The sequence below is a fragment of the Choloepus didactylus genome, chromosome 9, assembly GCF_015220235.1.
Source record: "Choloepus didactylus isolate mChoDid1 chromosome 9, mChoDid1.pri, whole genome shotgun sequence".
NCBI classification, from domain to species: Eukaryota; Metazoa; Chordata; class Mammalia; order Pilosa; family Megalonychidae; genus Choloepus; species Choloepus didactylus.
The window spans coordinates 117,364,488-117,385,732 of record NC_051315.1 but is presented as its reverse complement, the minus strand read 5'-3'; the positions used below and the strand labels follow the sequence as shown (position 1 = coordinate 117,385,732).

The 21,245-nt window shown below is 34.8% G+C and overlaps 1 protein-coding gene across 2 annotated transcripts in view; it reads left to right on the top strand.

The window, feature by feature from the left end:
* The window catches only part of CUL3 (cullin 3), a 90,655-nt gene extending 78,569 nt beyond the window's left edge, over window positions 1-12,086 (top strand). For both annotated transcript variants that reach the window (XM_037848554.1, XM_037848555.1), the window contains 3 exons: window positions 3,646-3,832; window positions 7,069-7,214; window positions 9,336-12,086. In XM_037848554.1, coding sequence (XP_037704482.1) covers window positions 3,646-3,832; window positions 7,069-7,214; window positions 9,336-9,467 — 465 coding nt within the window. In that variant the 3' untranslated portion in view covers window positions 9,468-12,086. The remainder of the gene's footprint in view (window positions 1-3,645; window positions 3,833-7,068; window positions 7,215-9,335) is intronic.
* The last annotated feature ends 9,159 nt before the right edge of the window (window positions 12,087-21,245 follow it).

The following is a 21,245-nucleotide window of genomic DNA, read 5'->3' as shown; positions in this document are numbered from 1 at the left end:
ACACTATATGAAGGAAAATGGTTGGAAGTACAAGGAGAAATGGACAATTCCACAATCATTGATATCCCTTAAAAAATTTACCAATTTACCAGGCAGTAAGAAAGGAAGATATAGAAAATTTGAGTAACACAATTAGCAAATTAAATTGAAAGTTATTTAGAGAACTTTGAACTCTGAAAGCAAAATACATATATTTCTCTGGAAAATACATATATTTCTAAGGTTATGAGACTGGCATAACCTTATTGCTAAAACTGAACAAGGAAAATACAAAAAAGAAAACGATAGGTCATTCAACATAAATGCATAAATCCTAAATAAAATATAGCAAGTCACATTCAGCATTGAGTTGAAAGAATAATCCATGTGTCCAGCTAGGATTTATAGAATACAAGGAGTCAGCCAAAAGAAATTTGTTAACAGATATTTATAAGATATGAGAATAATGATATCAACTGCACAGTTTCTAATTTTATCACCAGGCACCATTTTAAGGAGAAAACCAGTTGATTTCTATAGATATACAAAAAGCATTGGATAAAAATCGGTGTCCATTGCTCATTTCAGGGCTGGGGTACTACTAGCCACTTAAGAATCGAAATAAATGCCCTTAATGTTATAAGTATATCTAGTAAGAGACTTACACAAACAGTAATTAGTTGTGAAATATTGGACACCATCCCATTAAAGTTAGGAACAAGATAAGAATGACTACCTTTGCTGCTACTTCAGCCTTGCTCTCCACTTCCTAATTAATACACAAGAAAAGAAAAAAAAGTGAAATTTATAAATACCATAAAGGAGTTGACAAAGCTTTCAAAATTTTTAGAGTATGATTGTCCATTTGGCCAATAGATGATAATCAAATAAACTATTCTCTGAGAATAGTTTAGTTTGAAAGTCACCTTTTCTGTAAATCATTAATCAACAGGAAAATGACATGAGAAAAGGATATATTTAACTGCTATAAGAGTCACACCTTCCTAAGAATCATTCTAATTAAAATGTAGAAGATATACCAAGAAGACTGTAAAAGCAGAATATGAAAGGGTCAATGTACCTGAGTGAGAGGACTACATGTTTAAAGGTGTCTCCTTTAAAAAGAAAAAAAAAATCATGTATGCATATAAAGAAATCTGAATCAACATCACAAGAAATTTTGTTATTTTTTTTTTAATTATTTTTTAAATAAAACTTGACATGGAAGTCCTAAAGTTCATCTGGACAAGAAAATGTACATGAATAGTCAAAACTATTTTTTGGAGAGTTTAGGATAGAAAAACCTAGTGAGAAAGGAAAGAATTTTTCCTAATATCAAAACATACTGTAAAGTTCAAGTTACTTTTAAAAGGCTTAGACAGGTAGTTCATTTGAACAAAATAGAAAGTCTAGAAACAGAATGATATATATGTAGGTGTTTGGAATATGAGAGGTCTATCATTTCTAATCGAATTGAATTAAAATAATTGGCTCTTCGTTTTTGGGAGTGGGAAGAGGGTAGTGTGAGGACCTTAGATCCATATATCATATCAAATACAAAATAAAATTCCAGAGAGATGTATCTAAATATAAGAATAAGTCTATAAAAATAATAGAAGAAAGTATACAAAGTTTCAGACAACCTTGAGATAAGAAAGTCCTTTTAAAAATCTGTTACAGAAGCCACAAAGGAAAAGTTTGACAGATTTAACCATATAAAAAGTAATAAAACATATTACATATGAAATATATATAAGAAATATTTAGTATAAAGTGAAAAGATAAGAGACTGGAGAAAATTATTTATAATATATAACAATTGAAAAACATAAGGAGCACACCAGTAATAAACAGTTGAATAGAAAAACAGGCAAGAAATAAGAATAGGCAAAGCATAAAAGAAGAAAAGTTAAAAATACCCTGTAAATATAAAAAGATGCTCTTTTTCCTTGGTGGTGATGGAAGTACAAATTAAAATAATGAGATACCATTTTTAGTCCATCAAATGGGCAAAAGATAAAATCCAATGTTAGGAGTGTGAGGGAATGGATACATGAACACTGTTGTTGTGGGTGTTAAATTGCTAAGTGACTTAAAAGGCAGTTTGTCATTATCTGACAAATGTAAAGTTCTTACAGCTTTTGAGGAAGCAAGTGCATTTCTAGAATCTGCTTCAAAAAACTGGCTTTTGTGCCCAAAGATAGATATGTGCATACCCCCACACAGCATTGGATGTGATCTCATTGTCCAGCCGCATAGCAGTACCATGGAATTCCCTATATTTTTAATCTCTGTATGCTCCCATGGAAGATACCCAAGAAATTATTAGAAGAACTCATTTGCTATGATCCCATTTGTGTTTCATCACTACTACTGATGTGACTCTAGGTGGATTCATGTACGTACATACATGAATATTTGTGTATTTGTATTCATATATGTGTGTATACATGTGTAGAAAAAGGTATAGAAGGATACAGATTGAATTGAAATGGTTCTCTTTGGGTATAATCTTTAATTTTTAAATACCACCTAGGAAGGTGTTTCTAGTTTTTTTAATATGAAAAAACAATAATTAAAATGTGTAAATAAGTCACTTTTAGTATAAGCGTAATTACCATTGCCAGTGTAATAATACCACTTGTTTAATTTTCTGAGTTTAACATTTACAGTATTCGAAATGTCCAGAGTTGGTAAGCATAAGCCAGAGATTATTTGAAAAAAGAAAGGAGTAAGTGGTGTGCATCATCACTGAAATTCACATTTCTCTGAATCCTCATTTACATGACAATTCTTCAGCAAAATCTAAACTGTTGCCGAAAGACTCCTATGATAGGGAGAAAGGCTCTGTAGATCAGTTAGTAAACTGAGTATCACTATCTTCATGCCCACACTTCCCAAGCTGCTTTTGAGAAAGAAATAGTTATACAGTGAATCAAAGCTAAATATCCTACTGTGAAGATTTTTGTTCCACCATATACCTCTTAGTTGTATAGGACTATATCATATAAGCTGAGAATTTTCTTGCCATCACATTGACAAAAAACTAAGAATATGTAGTGAATTAAAAATCATACTACATTCTTTCCCCAGCTGCTTTTCTTTTTGTTCTTCAGGGTTGAATTTTATTTATGCCATAGTATATAGCAAAAGTTATCAAATCTAAGTCTCAAAGCATATTTCTTGTTGATTTTCATATTTAGTGTTGATTACCAGGTATTTTAGATTTTTTTTCCCCCATTTGCTCATGGTCAGTTTAGATTGTAAACTTTGTATGATGGAAGGCTTAACTCCGGCTAACTTTGCTTCTTTCTATGAAAGAAATTGCTAATACAGATAAGCTTCTAAAAGCAATTATATGTTAGTTAATATTTAATTTTTGCCTAAATATTAAAACAGATCCTGAATAATCTCTACTTGATGACATTTTTAGACTAGGCATTATATCTCCTGAAAGTAACAAAAATTATGTCTTTTCAATATTTTCAAATTTGAATCACTCTTTACTTTGCTCAAATAAGTGAAATTTTAGTGAAGTGTCATAATGCTCAGAGAATTTTTTGTTGTAAATTATTTTGTTAATGGAATTATCTCTACTGCTTTCAATTTACTTGCTAATTTTAATCTTTCAAAGAGTATAATAATGTCAATCTGATGAAATTTCAGGAAATTCAACAAGAGACTGATATCCCTGAAAGAGAGCTTGTTAGAGCCCTGCAGTCCCTCGCCTGTGGTAAACCAACACAGCGGGTACTTACAAAAGAACCCAAGTCAAAGGAAATAGAAAATGGTCACATATTTACAGTTAATGACCAGTTTACATCCAAACTACACAGAGTCAAGATTCAAACAGGTATCTGGAATTAATATTTTTCCTTATAAAATATATATATCTATACACACACATTTTTCTATCTTTAAAAAATTCTCATCTGTTGGATTTCTGTCTTGAGGAAAAAAGTAAGTAATGTTTTTCTGGTCCTACGTGACACTTTGGCTTAAGAAATAAAGCAGCTTTTATTGATAAGTGTTCTTTTCCAAATGCAGTTGTATATTTTGATAAATATCTTTTAAGTTTCAGAATCTTAAAACCCTTATCTCTAATTTAAAAATGTAGAACTGATACTCTCTTGTGATCAGGTCTTGGTACAACCTTACTTTCAAGTTGATAGTGAAAATCCTCTTCATTTTATCATTCAACATATAATGCAAGATGTGTTTTTCCTGTGTATTTAAGCCAGAAAATATGCACTCTCCCCATGCTGATGTTTAAAACGCTAATGCAGTTTGCTAAGACTGATTTCAAAACTGGTGTTAAATAGTTTCCCAGTAGTACTTTCCATTACAGCATACATTGATTTAAGAACTTCATATACACATTTTTAATTTGTTTTCCTTTTTGACCTTTATTTTATATGTATGTTTTGTAAAGCTGGGTGTTTCAGTTAAAGACTTGACTACTTTATCCCATAGTTGTAAACTATATCATTGTAGTCTTCATTGGCCAAGATTGCCCCCACGTCTTTGTGACACAGGTGTATATTGAAAATAAAACATACCTTTGCTAATGAGAGTCAATGGAATAACTGTCATTTCCCCTGGTGGAAGAGGTATGATTGACTTTACAATTTTAGAATGATACAGGTTTTGGATTTTAGGGTAGGGTTTATATGTATCCCAGATTTGGAGGAAAATATATGGTAATAGATATCTGAATTACTTGATCCCACCCTGCTTTACCCTAGTTGAAGTTCCATATGCCATGATATCCATGGATAAGATTGTTGGGAATTATTATTATTATCAAAACTGAAAAAAAAAAATCCTTTCTTCATGGATTTTTATTTTTTGGTGTTAAATGTCTGTGTATGTATGTTTTTTGTATTTAGTTATATATGATGAAGGCTTTGATTAGGTGATCTCTTAAAGTTCTTTTCAGGTAGAAAATTCTGTATAATGTTTTTCATTTGGTGATGATTCTTGGATTATCTTGGTTCTTATATTTTGTCTTAGTTGAATTTTTTCCTCTGGTGGCAAATATTGTGACCCTATTGCTTAAGTTGTCAAAATACATGTTGGCCTTTTGGAGAAAGTACTCAGGCTCAATAGCATATCAAATACTCAGAGACTCTTACTTTACTTATACTGCTTTTTTTTTTAAAAAAAAAAACTGTGCCGGTAATGGAAGCCCAAGCAAAGGTATTCCTCATGTAACACAACCTTTGAAAAGAAGTAGATTTGTTGGAATTTACAGTATTTTCCATAGTTGATAGTCTTCCCCCTTCCACTCACCACCTCTCTCCCTTCTGCTTGTAGAAGAATAGATACATATGTACTCACACACACCAGCAGCACACACCATCTCTTTGGCTCTTCCTAAGCATAGAGGATTAAGTATTTCCTTTTTTATCCCAACTTTTTTTTTTAATTTTCAAATCCACAGAAAAAATGAAAGCAGAATACTGGATGTCACCTGTGTTTGCCAGTCTTTAAAATTTTGCCACATTTGTTTTCTCACTCTGTATATGTGTATGTGTGTATGTGCATGTGTGTATATATATAATTTTTTGCTGCATCATTTGAAATTAAGCATTGTAATACTTGCTCCCTAAATATTTTAGCCCATCCTCCTTAGAATGAGGGCATTTTCCCACATAACTCTAATACTGTGTCATACCCAAGAACATTATCAGTGCCTGTTGTCTGTCTACCACCTATATTTGAATGTTGTCTGTTGTTTCAAAATGCCTTTCGCTCCATACCTTTTAGATCCAGGATTTAATCAAATCATACTTGATTTTTATGTCTCTTCAATTCCTTTTAATCTAGACCAGTACCTCTTTTTTTTTTTTTTTTTTCTTCTTCCATGACATTGACTTTTTTGGGAAAAGAATTCTTTCCTAATAGTCTACTTTAATCCTAGTTTTGTTCATTTTTGCTAAGATGCTGATTGTCTTTTACTTGGTCTTTTGCTTGATACTGAAAGCAGTATTCTGAAGAAATGGATTCTAATTAGAAAGCACATAGCTGAGTGGGTATGCATACCAGTATGATTGTACAATCTGCTTTCTCATGGCTATGCCCATGCCTATGTCAGCAGTGTGCTTCTTTTTAATTTTGCAATTTCTACCTCCAGAAACTTCACATTTATCTGTAGGGTCAGCAGTGTGCTTCTTTTTAATTTTGCAATTTCTACCTCCAGAAACTTCACATTTATCTGTATCAGGGGCTAAATAAACAAAAATTCATAGTTCTGATTTCTTTCGCTGCTCCTTCAATTACAGCCAAGTTGTAAGATAAAGGGACCTCTATATTTAATCCCTTAGCAGTTTCCTTGAACCCTATAGGGAAGAGCAGATTTAGACTTCTCCTGAGACTGAAATGTCATATAAATTAGAGATAGTGAGGTATTGACAAAAAATATTAATAAAATACATGACAAGAAACCATTAAATAATAGAATCCTAGAAGATTTGGGTGAGAAGTACAAATCACTAAACTATAGTGGAGTTCTTTAAACTGACATTCTAGTAGTAGTTTTTAATTCTCTATTTAGCTGATAGAATCTTGGAAATGCATACATTTTCTTTCCCTCAAAGCCTTGGAGATTACAGTCACATTTTGAGTTAATAAGACAACAGATATTCATCTATCTGGAATACTTTTGGTGACGTTTAATTTGGAACCACGGTGGTAAAATGCTGCTTGTCCTCTGGAGGTCACAAGCCATGGAAATTGTTGTACTGGTAATTTTACTGCTGAAGATAACCAGCTGCCATTTTTCTTCCAGGAAAGGAATGATTTTATTTTATAGGAATAAAATTGGTTTTATTATCTTTGTAAAATTGAATTCCTAATTTTTAAAAAAGATATTTTAAATTTTTAGATCACTGACTTAATTATTTGAATATTTATTAAAATAAACATTGAATAAGGCACTATAATTTACCTTAATTAATAGGTATGTGTGTCTACTTAAATGCTAAAATAGATTCTTAACCTGTGGATAATACTAAATTATATTAAGTTTGCTTATAGACCACATTTGTTCATTACATTCATGGTGACATGTCTTTGTTTCTATTTTAGTTGCTGCCAAACAAGGTGAATCTGACCCAGAAAGGAAAGAAACAAGGCAGAAAGTAGATGATGACAGAAAACATGAGATAGAAGCTGCTATAGTGCGGATAATGAAATCTAGGAAGAAGATGCAGCACAATGTGTTAGTAGCAGAGGTGAGAGCACTTCAAATCTGTATTAATGTAGAAAAAGCAAAATAATTTTAATTTAAATTTAGGAAAGTACTATATAGTCAGCTACTTCAAAATTAATTTCACAATTCAGAAACAGTAGTCAAATAAGGCTTCTCATTAAGAAAACATGGCACTCACTTGATACTTAAACATATCAGTTGATTGACGTATGTGCATACTTTCAGAACCAGTGTGTTTTTATGAAAATGATGTTGAATAAAGGAAAAAGGTTTTCAATGCTATTTAATAAATCTGTGTAAAACTAAACTACCTTATTTCAAAGAATAGCTATTATCATTTATTGAGAACCTTCATTTTACAAATTAGGAAACTAAGGAAGGGAAGACCCATTGAGAGACCATTAAGATAGGTAAGAGTGATTAGGGCCTGAGTTAAGGTATTCGTAGAGGGTAGAGAGAGCTGAATCAAGGCAGTTGGGAAGTAGAATTAACAGGATTTATTCATAGGTAATGAGATATGAGAGGGAGGAATTGAGGATGACTCTTAGATATCTGGCTGTAGTGGCTGGGTAGAGATTGGTTCCTCTAACCAGAAAAGGAAATACAGGTAGAAGGGCAATTGTGGTGGTCCAAATGTCAGTTAATATCTTGTACAAGTTGACTTTATTGTATTTTGGTGTATCCAGTAGCCAACTGGAAATAGGAGAAAAATGAGGGCTGGAAATTTAATTGGTGATTCACTATGTAGGAATGTAGTTAAAACCATGAGTGAAATAGCATGAAGAGCAAGAAGAAAAGGAACTAGAGAACAGACACCCTCTTCATCATTTAAGGGGCAATGAGACACTGAAGAGGAAAGCCTAGAGAGCATCACCTGGGAATTTGTTAGAAATGCAAATTCTTAGGCTCCAACACTGACCTGTTAAATCAGAAACTCGCAAGGTAAGGCCCAGTAAATGTCACTTGACATGGGAAAAGATAAGGAGCCAAATGGTCAGTAATGTCATAAATCATAAGACCAGGTCACATAGACACTTAAAATGAATTGGCAGTTAGGTGACTGTTTAGCTTTCACAGAGCCGTTTCATTGGATGGGTCAGAGTGGACATCCAAGGGCAGTACCTGGAGAAGAGAATGGAGGTGGAAACGAACACAGTGGTTTGTCCTTTGAATTGATGGCTCATGGGAAAGGGCCAAGAGAGCACTACTAGAGGATTAAGTGTTCAGTTGAGGGTTTCTGGATTTTGTTGCTGGATTTTTCTCTTGTTTTTGTTTTGTTTTGTTTTGTTTTGTTTTGTTTGAGGTAGGAAGATCTGGAGTATGTTTATATCCTAAGGATAAGAAAGAATGCATAAAAAAAAAAGAAAAATGGAATGAGGAGATAAGGCAAGATGGTAGATTTAGTAACATGGATGTTATTGAATGTTTCTTTTCCTTAACAACCTAGGCAGGGCCCAGGGCTGTGTGCAAAACAACCTACTTTGCAGGGTTAAGAGCATTATATAATGTATACAAAGTGATCAGTATGTTCTGCATAGTCAGACTGTGGCTGTTGCTATAGTTAGTTTATTATTACTGATGACTCAATAGCTCAGATTCTAGCAACAGTTGGGGAGATGAATAACATAATAGCATTACTCTAAGATATTAAGCTATTAATTGATTTAATATGCAGGAAAACCTCAGGAAGTGAAGTAACTTCCCCAAATTCCCAGAGCTAGTAAGTGGTAGAGCTGGGATTTAAACTCAGGCATTCTGGGTCCAGAGATTATGCTTTGAAACATAACATTGTGCTACCCAAGTTCTGTGAATTGGAAGAGTGACCCAGAAGTCAGTAGAAAATAGCATCAAAATGTAGACTGTAGGGTGGTACATGTTCATACTGAAATATTCTAACTCACTGAAATACTCAACTCTGGTTCCTCTTCAGCATTCACATTCTGATACGAGGAAGTAACATTACACTTTCAAATAAAACCTTTCTTAATTTTTCTGTACTTTTAACTCTGGTAATAAAGTGTAATCTGAGTCTGAAAATGACATTGGTTCTATTCAAATAAAGGAATTTTTGTGTGTTCATAGAAAAACGTTTTATTTAAAAAAATTTTTTTGGTAGGAATTAGCCTTTTTCTCTTCTTTTTAGGTAACACAGCAGTTGAAGGCTCGATTTTTACCAAGTCCGGTTGTTATTAAGAAACGTATTGAAGGACTTATTGAGAGAGAATATTTGGCACGAACACCTGAGGATCGCAAAGTATACACATATGTAGCATAAAATGCATTCAGAAATTTGATTTATTCTCGGACTGTACTCTTCGCATGGACCTGGAAGTTCTTTTAAATCATTAAATATTAAGACGACCATCTCTTCTATTAAATTACAGTACATGTTCTAGACCATTCAGATCAAGCCTTTACTCCCTTTGAGAGTTTTCAACATCAGTTGATTGAGCTTCAGGCTTTTCAGCGTTTATCCCTGTAGAGATCATCTTTACAGTTCCTCGGGAAAATGTGAATGTGCCGCGTTTTGTTTTCAATACTGTATGAAAACAGGAAAAAATAAAACAAAAATTTAGAAAATACAGCTCATTAAAATAAAATTGTTGGATTTCATTTCCCCAGGTCTTCAGTGTTGATGTAAATGTGTTTCTGTAGTGTTGCTTAGCACTTTGCGCATTGTATAAGTTGGGTAACAAAACTGATAAAAGAAATGACAGGATTCTCAATTATCTTGCTCTGCTTAAGACATTTCTTTAACTAGTCTTGTTTAATTTAAAGGTTTGATAAATATACAAAGACCCAAGCATACAATTTGAGCATGCTTTCTTCTACCACTTGCACTCACTAATCTTATAGCATTATGACCAGGATACTTTGTTTTGGGCTCAGTACACACCCTGATTTGATTTTTCCCTGTTGTAATTTGAGATATCCCAAATTAAGTGTCCTATAATGATTAGGTTTTGTTCTGAGTTATTTCTAGAGACAGAAAATATTTTAGTCTGTATAAATTGTACAATAATTTTTTGCTGTTGTACTCTGCTAATAGTGGATTGTATAGGGCAGTGTTTTTATTTCATTTATTATAGACAAAAATAAATGAGCTTAGTATACACAAACCCACTAATTCAAGTATGTCAGAGCACAAAGTTGGCAGCTGGTTATGTTTACTTCAGCCCCTTTGAAAAGCACATACAGTCTACACTGTTTATAAACATCTTAGGTCTCCTGCCCTCCCCCAACCGAAAATATATATTTTGGTGAAGCTGTGGTGCACTATTAATTTTCTGTTTTAAAATGCAATCTAAAGATGCAATAAATATGATTAACTTGATATTTTTAATGAAATATTCAGTTCTTGCAGTTAACTGTTTTCGAGAGTGATTAAGCAATATTTTTCAAACCTGATGATTCTTGGATTTTTAGCTATTGTCCTCCAAAGAGTCATTGTTTCACATTTTCAAAGATGTGCTCTGTGCTGAAGATTCAGTTATCCTGTGCTTCCAACTTTCACCAGAGTTTTTTTACCTGATTTATCTGCCAAGGACTATAGTTTGCTTTATTCTAACTTCAAAATATGTTTATCTTCAATTTTATTTAATTTAGTTTCATTTTGTTTTAATAAGACAATGTTTCAAATATGTATTTCGGGCAAACCACTACAGATTTCTGTTGGGTGGATAAGTGAAATGTTAATAAGCTCAAGTAAACCACCCTTCACTGACTGTAAGTACTGTCGATACATTTATTAGAATATATGTCTCAGAAGATGGTTTGTGTTTAAATTTATAGTCGAGTTTAATCTGGATTAAAAACTCCACGTTTTCCCCATGCGTCTTGGATTATAGTTTTCCTTTTAGACTTGCAAATACGCTTTTATTGCATTTAAGTTTGTCTCCATTTGTACTGTAGAATTATATGCCTTATGCTATTAATCTCTACATTTTCTACTTTTACATGATGTAAGTAAAATGCAGATGAAAATATCACAAACATTATTCTCAGGACACTTTTACCATGCTTGAGCAGTAGTAAGTCAGGTGTAACATGGAAAGCTGAAGGGGTTCACTTTCTGATATTTACATAATTGGAATTTCTATAATAGTTAGATGCATATCCTAAAGAAGATACTGGTATTTCAGGTTTGGAATTTTTTTTATTGCTCTGAATGCCCAGTTAAATGATATATAACACCTTGAGAAATGGAACAGCTGAGATTCCCAAGTGATATGAGAGATGTAAGAATTTCAACTTTTAGAAATCTCCTCAATGAGACATTAAAGCAAAATGTGCCAAACTTTAAAAATCAGTAAAGTTAATGTCATTGCCTCTACTGGGAATTAGAGAGACATACTTGTTTGGTGGCACAGATTTTAGATTTTGCTTCTGAATGCTTATCAATATATTAAAATAACATTTCTGAATTACAATTGAGTTGAATGGCTGGGGAATGCTGGTGGTGCTGCATTGAGACAATGATTAGGTCACCTAAAGTATTTATGTTTCTTAGCTCATAAGTATTATTTTAGCTAACAAAGCTCATAACAAGATACCCTTTGCCATTTTCAGTAGGAGGTTATTGGTGGTATTTTTTTCAGTAATAATATGTTTTCATTTCAAAGAATAATGCATCCTAACCATCTAATCCTGTTTGTGTGGATTAATTTTGGTGACTTGAAGAATTTTAGGAGGGTGGATGCATGATTTTAAACTGTAAAAATGATGTAATCTCTCTTCAGCAATTGTTAAATTGTAATTCTCTTCTATCATTTTTGAATCCAGGTCAGTGTTTGTTTTGAATAATGTTCTAGTTATATTATTTAAAGTCTGAAAATTCATTGCACTTAGGGAGCACACAGCCTCACAAAATAAACAGTGGTTGTGATTGCAAGGATTCTCCATGTCAGTGAATTTAAAAAGGAGCTGGGGGAAGGGATGCATGCTCTCCATGCATGCATCTGTAGAAGGATATATTAGACTCAACTGTGGGGCTTTGTGACCATACACACGTACCACTCCCAACCCCTGAGATGCCAACATACCTCCACAATAATCTTTGTTATCAGTGAGGCACATTTTTGTTCTATCTCTCCAGTATGTTTGGTAGCAGGAAAGGCTCAAGTGAGAAACAATGATCTGAAAATACATCTGTATCTCTAGAATAGTACATTGGCATCACCCCAGGCTTTTACATTAAATTTAGTTTCTCAATTTGAAAAATAATTTTAAAATGTTGAAATTATAGATAATACTGCTTTTGTTTACAGTTTTAAATACTGGCTTTGAATAACCGGCATCTATCTTTGCCCATCTATTACTTAAGGCTCAACTTTAAACCTAAATTTTTGTGAATCACATGTATACCATTAGGTTGGCTTGGAAGACTCAGTCTCGGAAGGAAAGCTGTTATATGTCAGAATCATAGTTCGTGTTCGCTATATGGTGCATAATTTTCAATAAGTATTTTGTACACTATTAATAAGGATGCTAAAACATTTCAGGTTAGCAGAAGTATTATAAACCATTTCTATTCCCAAAGGCAGAAGTAATTACAATGTTAAACAATAACTTAAGTTTTAAGTGTTTATCATGTGCCAGATGGTGTTCTGAGTGCATTATATTGATTCTTTTAGCCCCAATCAGCTCTGTAAGATAAAAACCATTATTATACCCCTTTTGCTCAAGAGTACTGCTAGGAAAAGGCAAAACCAGGAATTGGATCTAGATTTAATCCTAGGTTCTGACTCAAAAACCTGTGTTCCATGTTGCAAGTTGACATGGTTTTCCATTTAAAAATTTTATTTTCTTTAACTTTTTTTTTGTTTTTTTCACATGAACAAAATAGACTAATAAAGTAAAATATAATGCATGAAGCATATAAATATGGAACTAGGCATTTTTCCTTGCCAAATTTTTTTTGCTGACATGAGCCTTTGGTAGGAGCGGGAAGCAGGGAAGGTGATGGGTACAGCCATTTTGGAATATGTCCGTTTAATTGCTCTTCTGCCCCCAATGTTAGTGCAAGTTTTACGTACACTAGATATGGACAGGTGCTTAATTCAAATTCAAATCTAAAACTTTAAAGAAACATTTTCCTTATTGTTTACCTTTCCTATACTAAATTGAATATTCAGTTAGAAGAAGAGACAAGAAAGGATAGAGATTGACCATGAAGGTAGCTAGCTCTCAGGAGAACATGAACAGCTAGGCCTTGAAAACTCATTCATTTAATAAAGAAATAGCAAATTTCAAATTTGTTCTGTAAATGTGTCACTTAAGTGGTGTGTTCCTCAATATTAAGGTTTAAGTTGACCTCAAGTGAGCTAAGGAAAAAATAGCATTTAAAATTAATATGTGAAGAGCTCAGAGTAACCTTGTGTTGTATATTTTTAGTAACAATGAAATTATCAGATTTCAATATTCCTATAGTAAAGTATAGTCCAAGTAATATATCAAACTTTCTTGTACATATGAATTCTTGTATTGTGGGAAAATTAAAATTCTAAGTCTTGGGATTCTGCTGTCGTGACTCTTAAATAAATGACTCGGTACAGTGTCTGGCATGTAGTGGGCGTAAGCACTCAATAAATGATGGTCACTAAAAGTCTTGGAAAAAAGCCTTGAAAATGTAACTTCATAAATTAAAATTTTTACCTCGTTATTGGAGGTATGACTTGATGGCATAAGGGATATACTTTAGGCTTTATAAATGGGAGTTTTTTAAATCTTGATTTTCATTTAGGTGGAAAATGTAGAGAGACTGCTGGGTTGTTCCAGGTGCACATTAAGTTCCAATTCTGAGGCCCCCTTGTTGTATCAGTCACTGTGATAAGCACTTTACCAATATTAGTTCATTTGATTCTCCCTGTGATCCTACGAAAAAAAAATCAGACTTGGTGCAAGATCCCATTAATTGTAAATGGGGTAGAGAATTTGGGGCCCAAGTCTGACTCCCAAGCCTTTTAAGAACTCTTAATGTGCACCCAGCAACTTGTTCTTTTAACAGACAGTAGACAGAACTTTATAAACTGAGTTTAGGTCTGAAGATAAATATTTCTTTGTGAATATTTTTATGAACATTTGTGTTGGTTTAGTAAAAAATGTGCTTCGAGATTTTGATGCTGTGAAAAACTTGTAGATCCTCCACAGGGTAAATACTGTTAACATTAGCTGTGCATATTGCTATATATGTGTGGATTATTTTGTTTATAACAGGTTTATAGAGCTGATATCAATGTCTACAGAATTAATCTTAAGTAAATGAAGTTTTAATCACCATATCATGCTATCCTCTGTCTTAAAAAAAATCACTGGGCAGATCTTTAAATGGAGTGGAATTGTAGGCCAAAAAACTGAGAAAATTTACCTAAAGGCATGGAATCAAGTGGGACAAAGGACAAAATCTGCATCTTGTTGCAGTTTAAGCTCTAACAATAGGCAACCATTTTATGTGTGTAACTATGAAACAGTGAGACTCTAGCAAACCTATTGCAACTTTTACATCTGAATGGAGATGGAAAGAGAAGAGCACTGCCCTTCAAAACGAAAATCTATAAATACTACAATACTCATATTTTAAAAATTCTCAAGTCTGCAGAGCTATTTTGCAATACTCATAAGAAAAGTGTTAAAATTTTTTAAGCAAAATTAATATTACCCAATTTTGTAATAAGGCATCAGACTTGCCTTAAGCTAGTTAAAAATAATGTAATCCATCCTTGAAATGAAGGTTTGTTATCATTAACGCTACACAGAAGAATGTGCTACAGACTTTAAAAAGCAATTCCAAAAAGAAGGTACAAGTGTCTGGGTGTTTTCAAACCTAGCTGCACACCAGAATTTTCTAGATAAGCTTAGGAAAAAAAAACACACACAAAAGCTAATGCCTCTTGTGAGGATTTAAGAGATCTGAGGTGATATTTTGGGACAGCTAAATGCGGGAACCATTCATTGTTTTAAATTATAGAAGAGATATTCATTTGCTAAGATATGAAAGTTGTGAAATTTTCTTTAACATATCCTACATGCAGCTGGTTAAGGCAACATGCTGTTCAAATCAAGAGGTTTGAGTCTAAAGTAGACCAGTTAATTTCAAGCTATCATGTTCACAGATAACAGTATTCATCATAGCCAACCAGTTGTCATCAATGAATCCTAATGGGGAGCAAAAGAAATCAGTAGTATTTTCCTCATAGCCAAAGGTCAACCTATGTTTTTACTGTTACAATTAGGCACTCCCATTGGAAGAAACTGAATCTGGAAACCAAGTTTAAAAAACTCAGTGAGGGAGGCGGGGCAAGATGGCAGATTGGTGAGCTGTATATTTTAGTTACTCCTCCAGGAAAGTAGGTAGAAAGCCAGGAACTGTGTGGACTGGACACTGCAGAGCAATTTGACTTTGGGCATACTTCATACAACACTCATGAACACGTTGAACTGCTGAGATAAGCGAAATCTGTAAGTTTTTGTGGCCAGGGGACCCGCGCCCCTCCCTGCAAGGGTCAGTACCGTGGGAGGAGGGGCCATCAGTGCCGGGAAGGAGAAGGGAGAACTGCAGTGGCAGCTCTTATCGGAAATTCATTCTACTGATCCAAACTCCAACCATAGATAGACTGAGACCAGAAACCAGAGAATCTAAGAGCAGCCAGCCCAGCAGAGAGGAGACAGGCATAGCAAAAAACAGCAAGAAAAACTACAAAATAAAAGCGGAGGATTTTTTGGATTTCTGGTGAACATAGAAAGGGGAAGGGCAGAGCTCAGGCCCTGAGGCTCATATGCAAATCCTGAAGAAAAAATGATCTCTTTGCCCTGTGGACCTTTCCTTAATGGCCCTAATTGCTTTGTCTCTTAGCATTTCAATAACCCATTAGATCTGTGAGGAGGGCCTCTTTTTTTTTTTTTTTTTTTATCTTTTTTTCTTTTTCTAAAACAATTACTCTAAGAAGCCCAATACAGAAAGCCTCAAAGACTTGCAATTTGGTCAGGTCAAGACAAGAGCAGAACTAAGAGAGCTTTGAGACAAAAGGCAATAATTCAGTGGCTGAGAAAATTCATTAAACACCACAACTTCCCAAGAAAATGGGGGTGTCCACTCACAGCCATCATCCTGGTGGACAGGAAACACTCCTGCCCATCACCAGCCCCATAGCCCAAAGCTGCCCCAGACAACCCAGTGTGACGGAAGTGCTTCAAATAACAGGCACACACCACAAAACTGGGCGTGGACATTAGCCTTCCCTGCACCCTCAGCTGGTTGTCCCAGAGTTGGGAAGGTGGAGCAGTGTGAATTAACAAAGCCCCATTCAACCATCATTTCAGCAGACTGGGAGCCTCCCTACACAGCCCAGCAGCCCAGAACCGCCCTGGGGGGACGGCACTCACCTGTGACATAGCACAGTCATCCCTCAACAGAGGACCAGGGGGTGCACAGCCTGGAAGAGGGACCCACTCGCAAGTCTCAGAAGCCATACGCCAATACCAAGGACTTGTGGGTCAGTGGCAGAGACAAACTGTGGCAGGACTGAACTGAAGGATTAGACTATTGCAGCAGCTTTAAAACTCCAGGAACACCAGGGAGATTTGATTGTTAGAGCCACCCCCCCATCCCTGACCACCCAGACACCTGCCCCATATACAGGGCAGGCAACACCAACTACACACGCAAGCTTGGTACACCAATTGGACCCCACAAGACTCACTCCTCCACTCACCACAAAGGCAAAGCAGGGGAGAACTGGCTTGTGGAGAACAGGTGGTTCGTGGATGCCACCTGCTGCTTAGAGAAAGTGTACTCCACGAAGCTGTAGATCTGATAAATTAGAGATAAGGACTTCAATTGGTCTACAAATCCCAAAAGAACCTTATCAAGTTAAGCAAATGCCAAGAGGCCAAACACAACAGAAAATTGTAAAGCATATGAAAAACCAGACGATATGGGTAACCCAAGCCCAAGCACCCAATTCAAAAGATCAGAAGAGACACAGTACCTAGAGCAACTACACAAAGAACTAAAGATGAACAATGAGACCATAGTACGGGATACAAAGGATATCAAGAAGACCCTAGAAGAGCATAAAGAAGACATTGCAAGACTAAATAAAAAAATAGATGATCTTACAGAAATTAAGGAAACTGTTGACCAAATTAAAAAGATTCTGGGTACTCATAGTACAAGACTAGAGAAAGTTGAATAATGAATCAGTGACCTGGAAGATGACAGAATGGAAAATGAAAGCACAAAAGAAAGAATGGGGGAAAAAATTGAAAAAATCAAAACGGACTTCAGGGATATGATAGATAATATAAAATGTCCGAATATAAGACTCATTGGTGTTCCAGAAGGGGAAGAAAAGGGTAAAGGTCTAGGAAGAGTATTCAAAGAAATTGTTGGGGAAAACTTCCCAAATCTTGTAAACACCATAAATACACAAATCATAAATGCCCAGCAAACTCCAAATAGAATAAATCCAAATAAACCCACTCCAAGACATATTCTGATCACACTGTCAAACACAGAAGAGAAGGAGCAAGTTCTGAAAGCAGCAAGAGAAAAGCAATTCACCACATACAAAGAAAACAGCATAAGACTAAGTAGTAACTACTCAGCAGCGACCATGGAGGCGAGAAGGCAGTGGCACGATATATTTAAAATAGTGAGAAAAATTTCCAACCAAGAATACTGTATCCAGCAAAGCTCTCCTTCAAATTTGAGGGAGAACTTAAATTTTTCACAGACAGACAAATGCTGAGAGAATTTGCTAACAAGAGACCTGCCCTAATGGAGATACTAAAGGGAGCTCCACAGACAGAGAAACAAAGAAAGGAGAGAGAGACTTGGAGAAAGGTTCAGTACTAAAGAGATTCGGTATGGGTACATTAAAGGATATTAATAGAGAGAGGGGAAAAATATATATGACAAACATAAACCAAAGGATAAGATGGCTGATTCAAGAAATGCCTTTACGGTTATAATGTTGAATGTAAATGGATTAAACTCCCCAATTAAAAGATACAGATTCGCAGAATGGATTTAAAAAAATGAACCATCAATATGTTGCATACAAGAGACTCATCTTAGACACAGGGACACAAAGAAATTGAAAGTGAAAGGATGGAAAAAAATATTTCATGCAAGCTACAGCCAAAAGAAAGCAGGTGTAGCAATATTAATCTCAGATAAAATAGACTTTAAATGCAGGGATGTTTTGAGAGACAAAGAAGGCCACTACATACTAATAAAAGGGGCAATTCAGCAAGAAGAAATGACAATCATAAATGTTTTTGCACCCAATCAAGGTGCCACAAAATACATGAGACAAACACTGGCAAAACTAAAGGAAGCAATTGATGTTTCCACAATAATTGTGGGAGACTTCAACACATCACTCTCTCTTATAGATAGATCAACCAGACAGAAGACCAATAAGGAAACTGAAAACCTAAACAATCTGATAAATGAATTAGATTTAACAGACATATATAGAACATTACATCCCAAATCACCAGGATACACATACTTCTCTAGTGCTCAATGGAACTTTCTCCAGAATAGATCATATGCTGGGACATAAAACAAGGCTCAATAAATTTAAAAAGATTTAAATTATTCAAAGCGCATTCTCTGACCACGATGGAATACAATTAGAAGCCAATAACCATCAGAGACTTAGAAAATTCACAATACCTGGAGGTTAAACAACACACTCCTAAACAATCAGTGGGTTAAAGAAGAAATAGCAAGAGAAATTGCTAAATATATAGAGATGAATGAAAATGAGAACACAACATACCAAAATCTATGGGATGCAGCAAAAGCAGTACTGAGGGGGAAATTTATAGCACTAAACGCATATATTAAAAAGGAAGAAAGAGCCAAAATCAAAGAACTGATGGATCAACTGAAGAAGCTAGGAAAATGAACAGCAAACCAATCCTAAACCAAGTAGAAGAAAAGAAATAACAAGGATTAAAGCAGAAATAAATGACATAGAGAAGAAATAAACTATAGAGAGGATAAATATCACCAAAAGTTGGTTCTTTGAGAAGACCAACAAGATTGACAAGCCCCTAGCTAGACTGACAAAATCAAAAAGAGAGAAGACCCATATAAACAAAATAATGAATGAAAAAGGTGACATAACTGCAGATCCTGAAGAAATTAAAAAAATTATAAGAGGATACTATGAACAACTGTATGGCAACAAACTGGATAATGTAGAGGAAATGGACAATTTCCTGGAAACATATGAACAACCTAGACTGACCAGAGAAGAAATAGAAGACCTCAACCAACCCATGACAAGCAAAGAGATCCAATCAGTCATCAGAAATCTTCCCACGAATAAATGCTCAGGGCCAGATGGCTTCACAGGGGAATTCTACCAAACTTTCCAGAAAGAACTGACACCAATCTTACTTAAACTCTTTCAAAGCATGGAAGAAAATGGAACACTACCTAACTCATTTTATGAAGCTAACATCAATCTAATACCAAAACCAGGCAAAGATGCTACAAAAAAGGAAAACTACCGGCCAATCTCCCTAATGAATATAGATGCAAAAATCCTCAACAAAATACTTGCAAATCGAATCCAAAGACACATTAAAAAAATCATACACCATGACCAAGTGGGGTTCATTCCAGGCATGCAAGGATGGTTCAACATAAGAAAATCAATCAATGTATTACAACACATTAACAATTCGAAAGGGAAAAATCAAATGCTCATCTCAATAGATGCTGAAAAAGCATTTGACAAAATCCAACATCCCTTTTTGATAAAAACACTTCAAAAGGTAGGAATTGAAGGAAACTTCCTCAATATGATAAAGAGCATATATGAAAAACCCACAGCCAGCATAGTACTCAATGGTGAGAGACTGAAAGCCTTCGCTCTAAGATCAGGAACAAGACAAGAATGCCCGCTATCACCACTGTTATTCAACATTGTGCTAGAAGTGCTAGCCAGGGCAATCCGGCAAGACAAAGAAATAAAAGGCATCCAAATTGGAAAAGAAGAAGTAAAACTGTCATTGTTTGTAGATGATATAATCTTATATCTGGAAAACCCTGAGAAATCGACGATACAGCTACTAGAGCTAATAAACAAATTTAGCGAAGTAGCAGGATACAAGATTAATGCACATAAGTCAGTAATGTTTCTATATGCTAGAAATGAACAAACTGAAGAGACACTCAAGAAAAAGATACCATTTTCAATAGCAACTAAAAAATCAAGTAGCTAGGAACAAACTTAACCAAAGATGTAAAAGACCTATACAAAGAAAGCTACATAACTACTAAAAGAAATAGAAGGGAACCTTAAAAGACAGAAAAATATTCCATGTTCATGGATAGTAAGGCTAAATGTCATTAAGATGTCAATTGTACCCAAACTCATCTACAAATTCAATGCAATCCCAATCAAAATTCCAACAACCTACTTTGCAGACTTGGAAAAGCTATTTATCAAATTTATTTAGAAAGGGAAGACGCCTCGAATTGCTAAAGACACTCTAAGAAAGAAAAACGAAGTGGGAGGACTTACACTCCCTGATTTTGAAACTTATTATAAAGCCACAGTTGTCAAAACAGCATGGTACTGGCACAAAGATAGACATATAGATCAATGGAATTGAATTGAGAATTCGGAGATAGACCCCCAGATCTATGGCTGACTGATCTTTGATAGGCCCCCAAAGTCACTGAAATGGGTCATAATGGTCTTTTCAACAAATGGGGCTGGGAGAGTTGGATATCCATATCCAAAAGAATGAAAGAGGACCCCTACCTCACCCCCTACACAAAAATTAACTCAAAATGGACCAAAGATCTCAATATAAAAGAAAGTACCATAAAACTCCTAGAAGATAATGTAGGAAAACATCTTCAAGACCTTGTATTAGGCGGCCACTTCCTAGACTTTACACCCAAAGCACGAGCAACAAAAGAAAAAATAGGTAAATGGGAACTCCTCAAGCTTAGAAGTTTCTGTACCTCAAAGGAATTTGTCAAAAAGGTAATGAGGCTGCCAACTCAATGGGAAAAAATTTT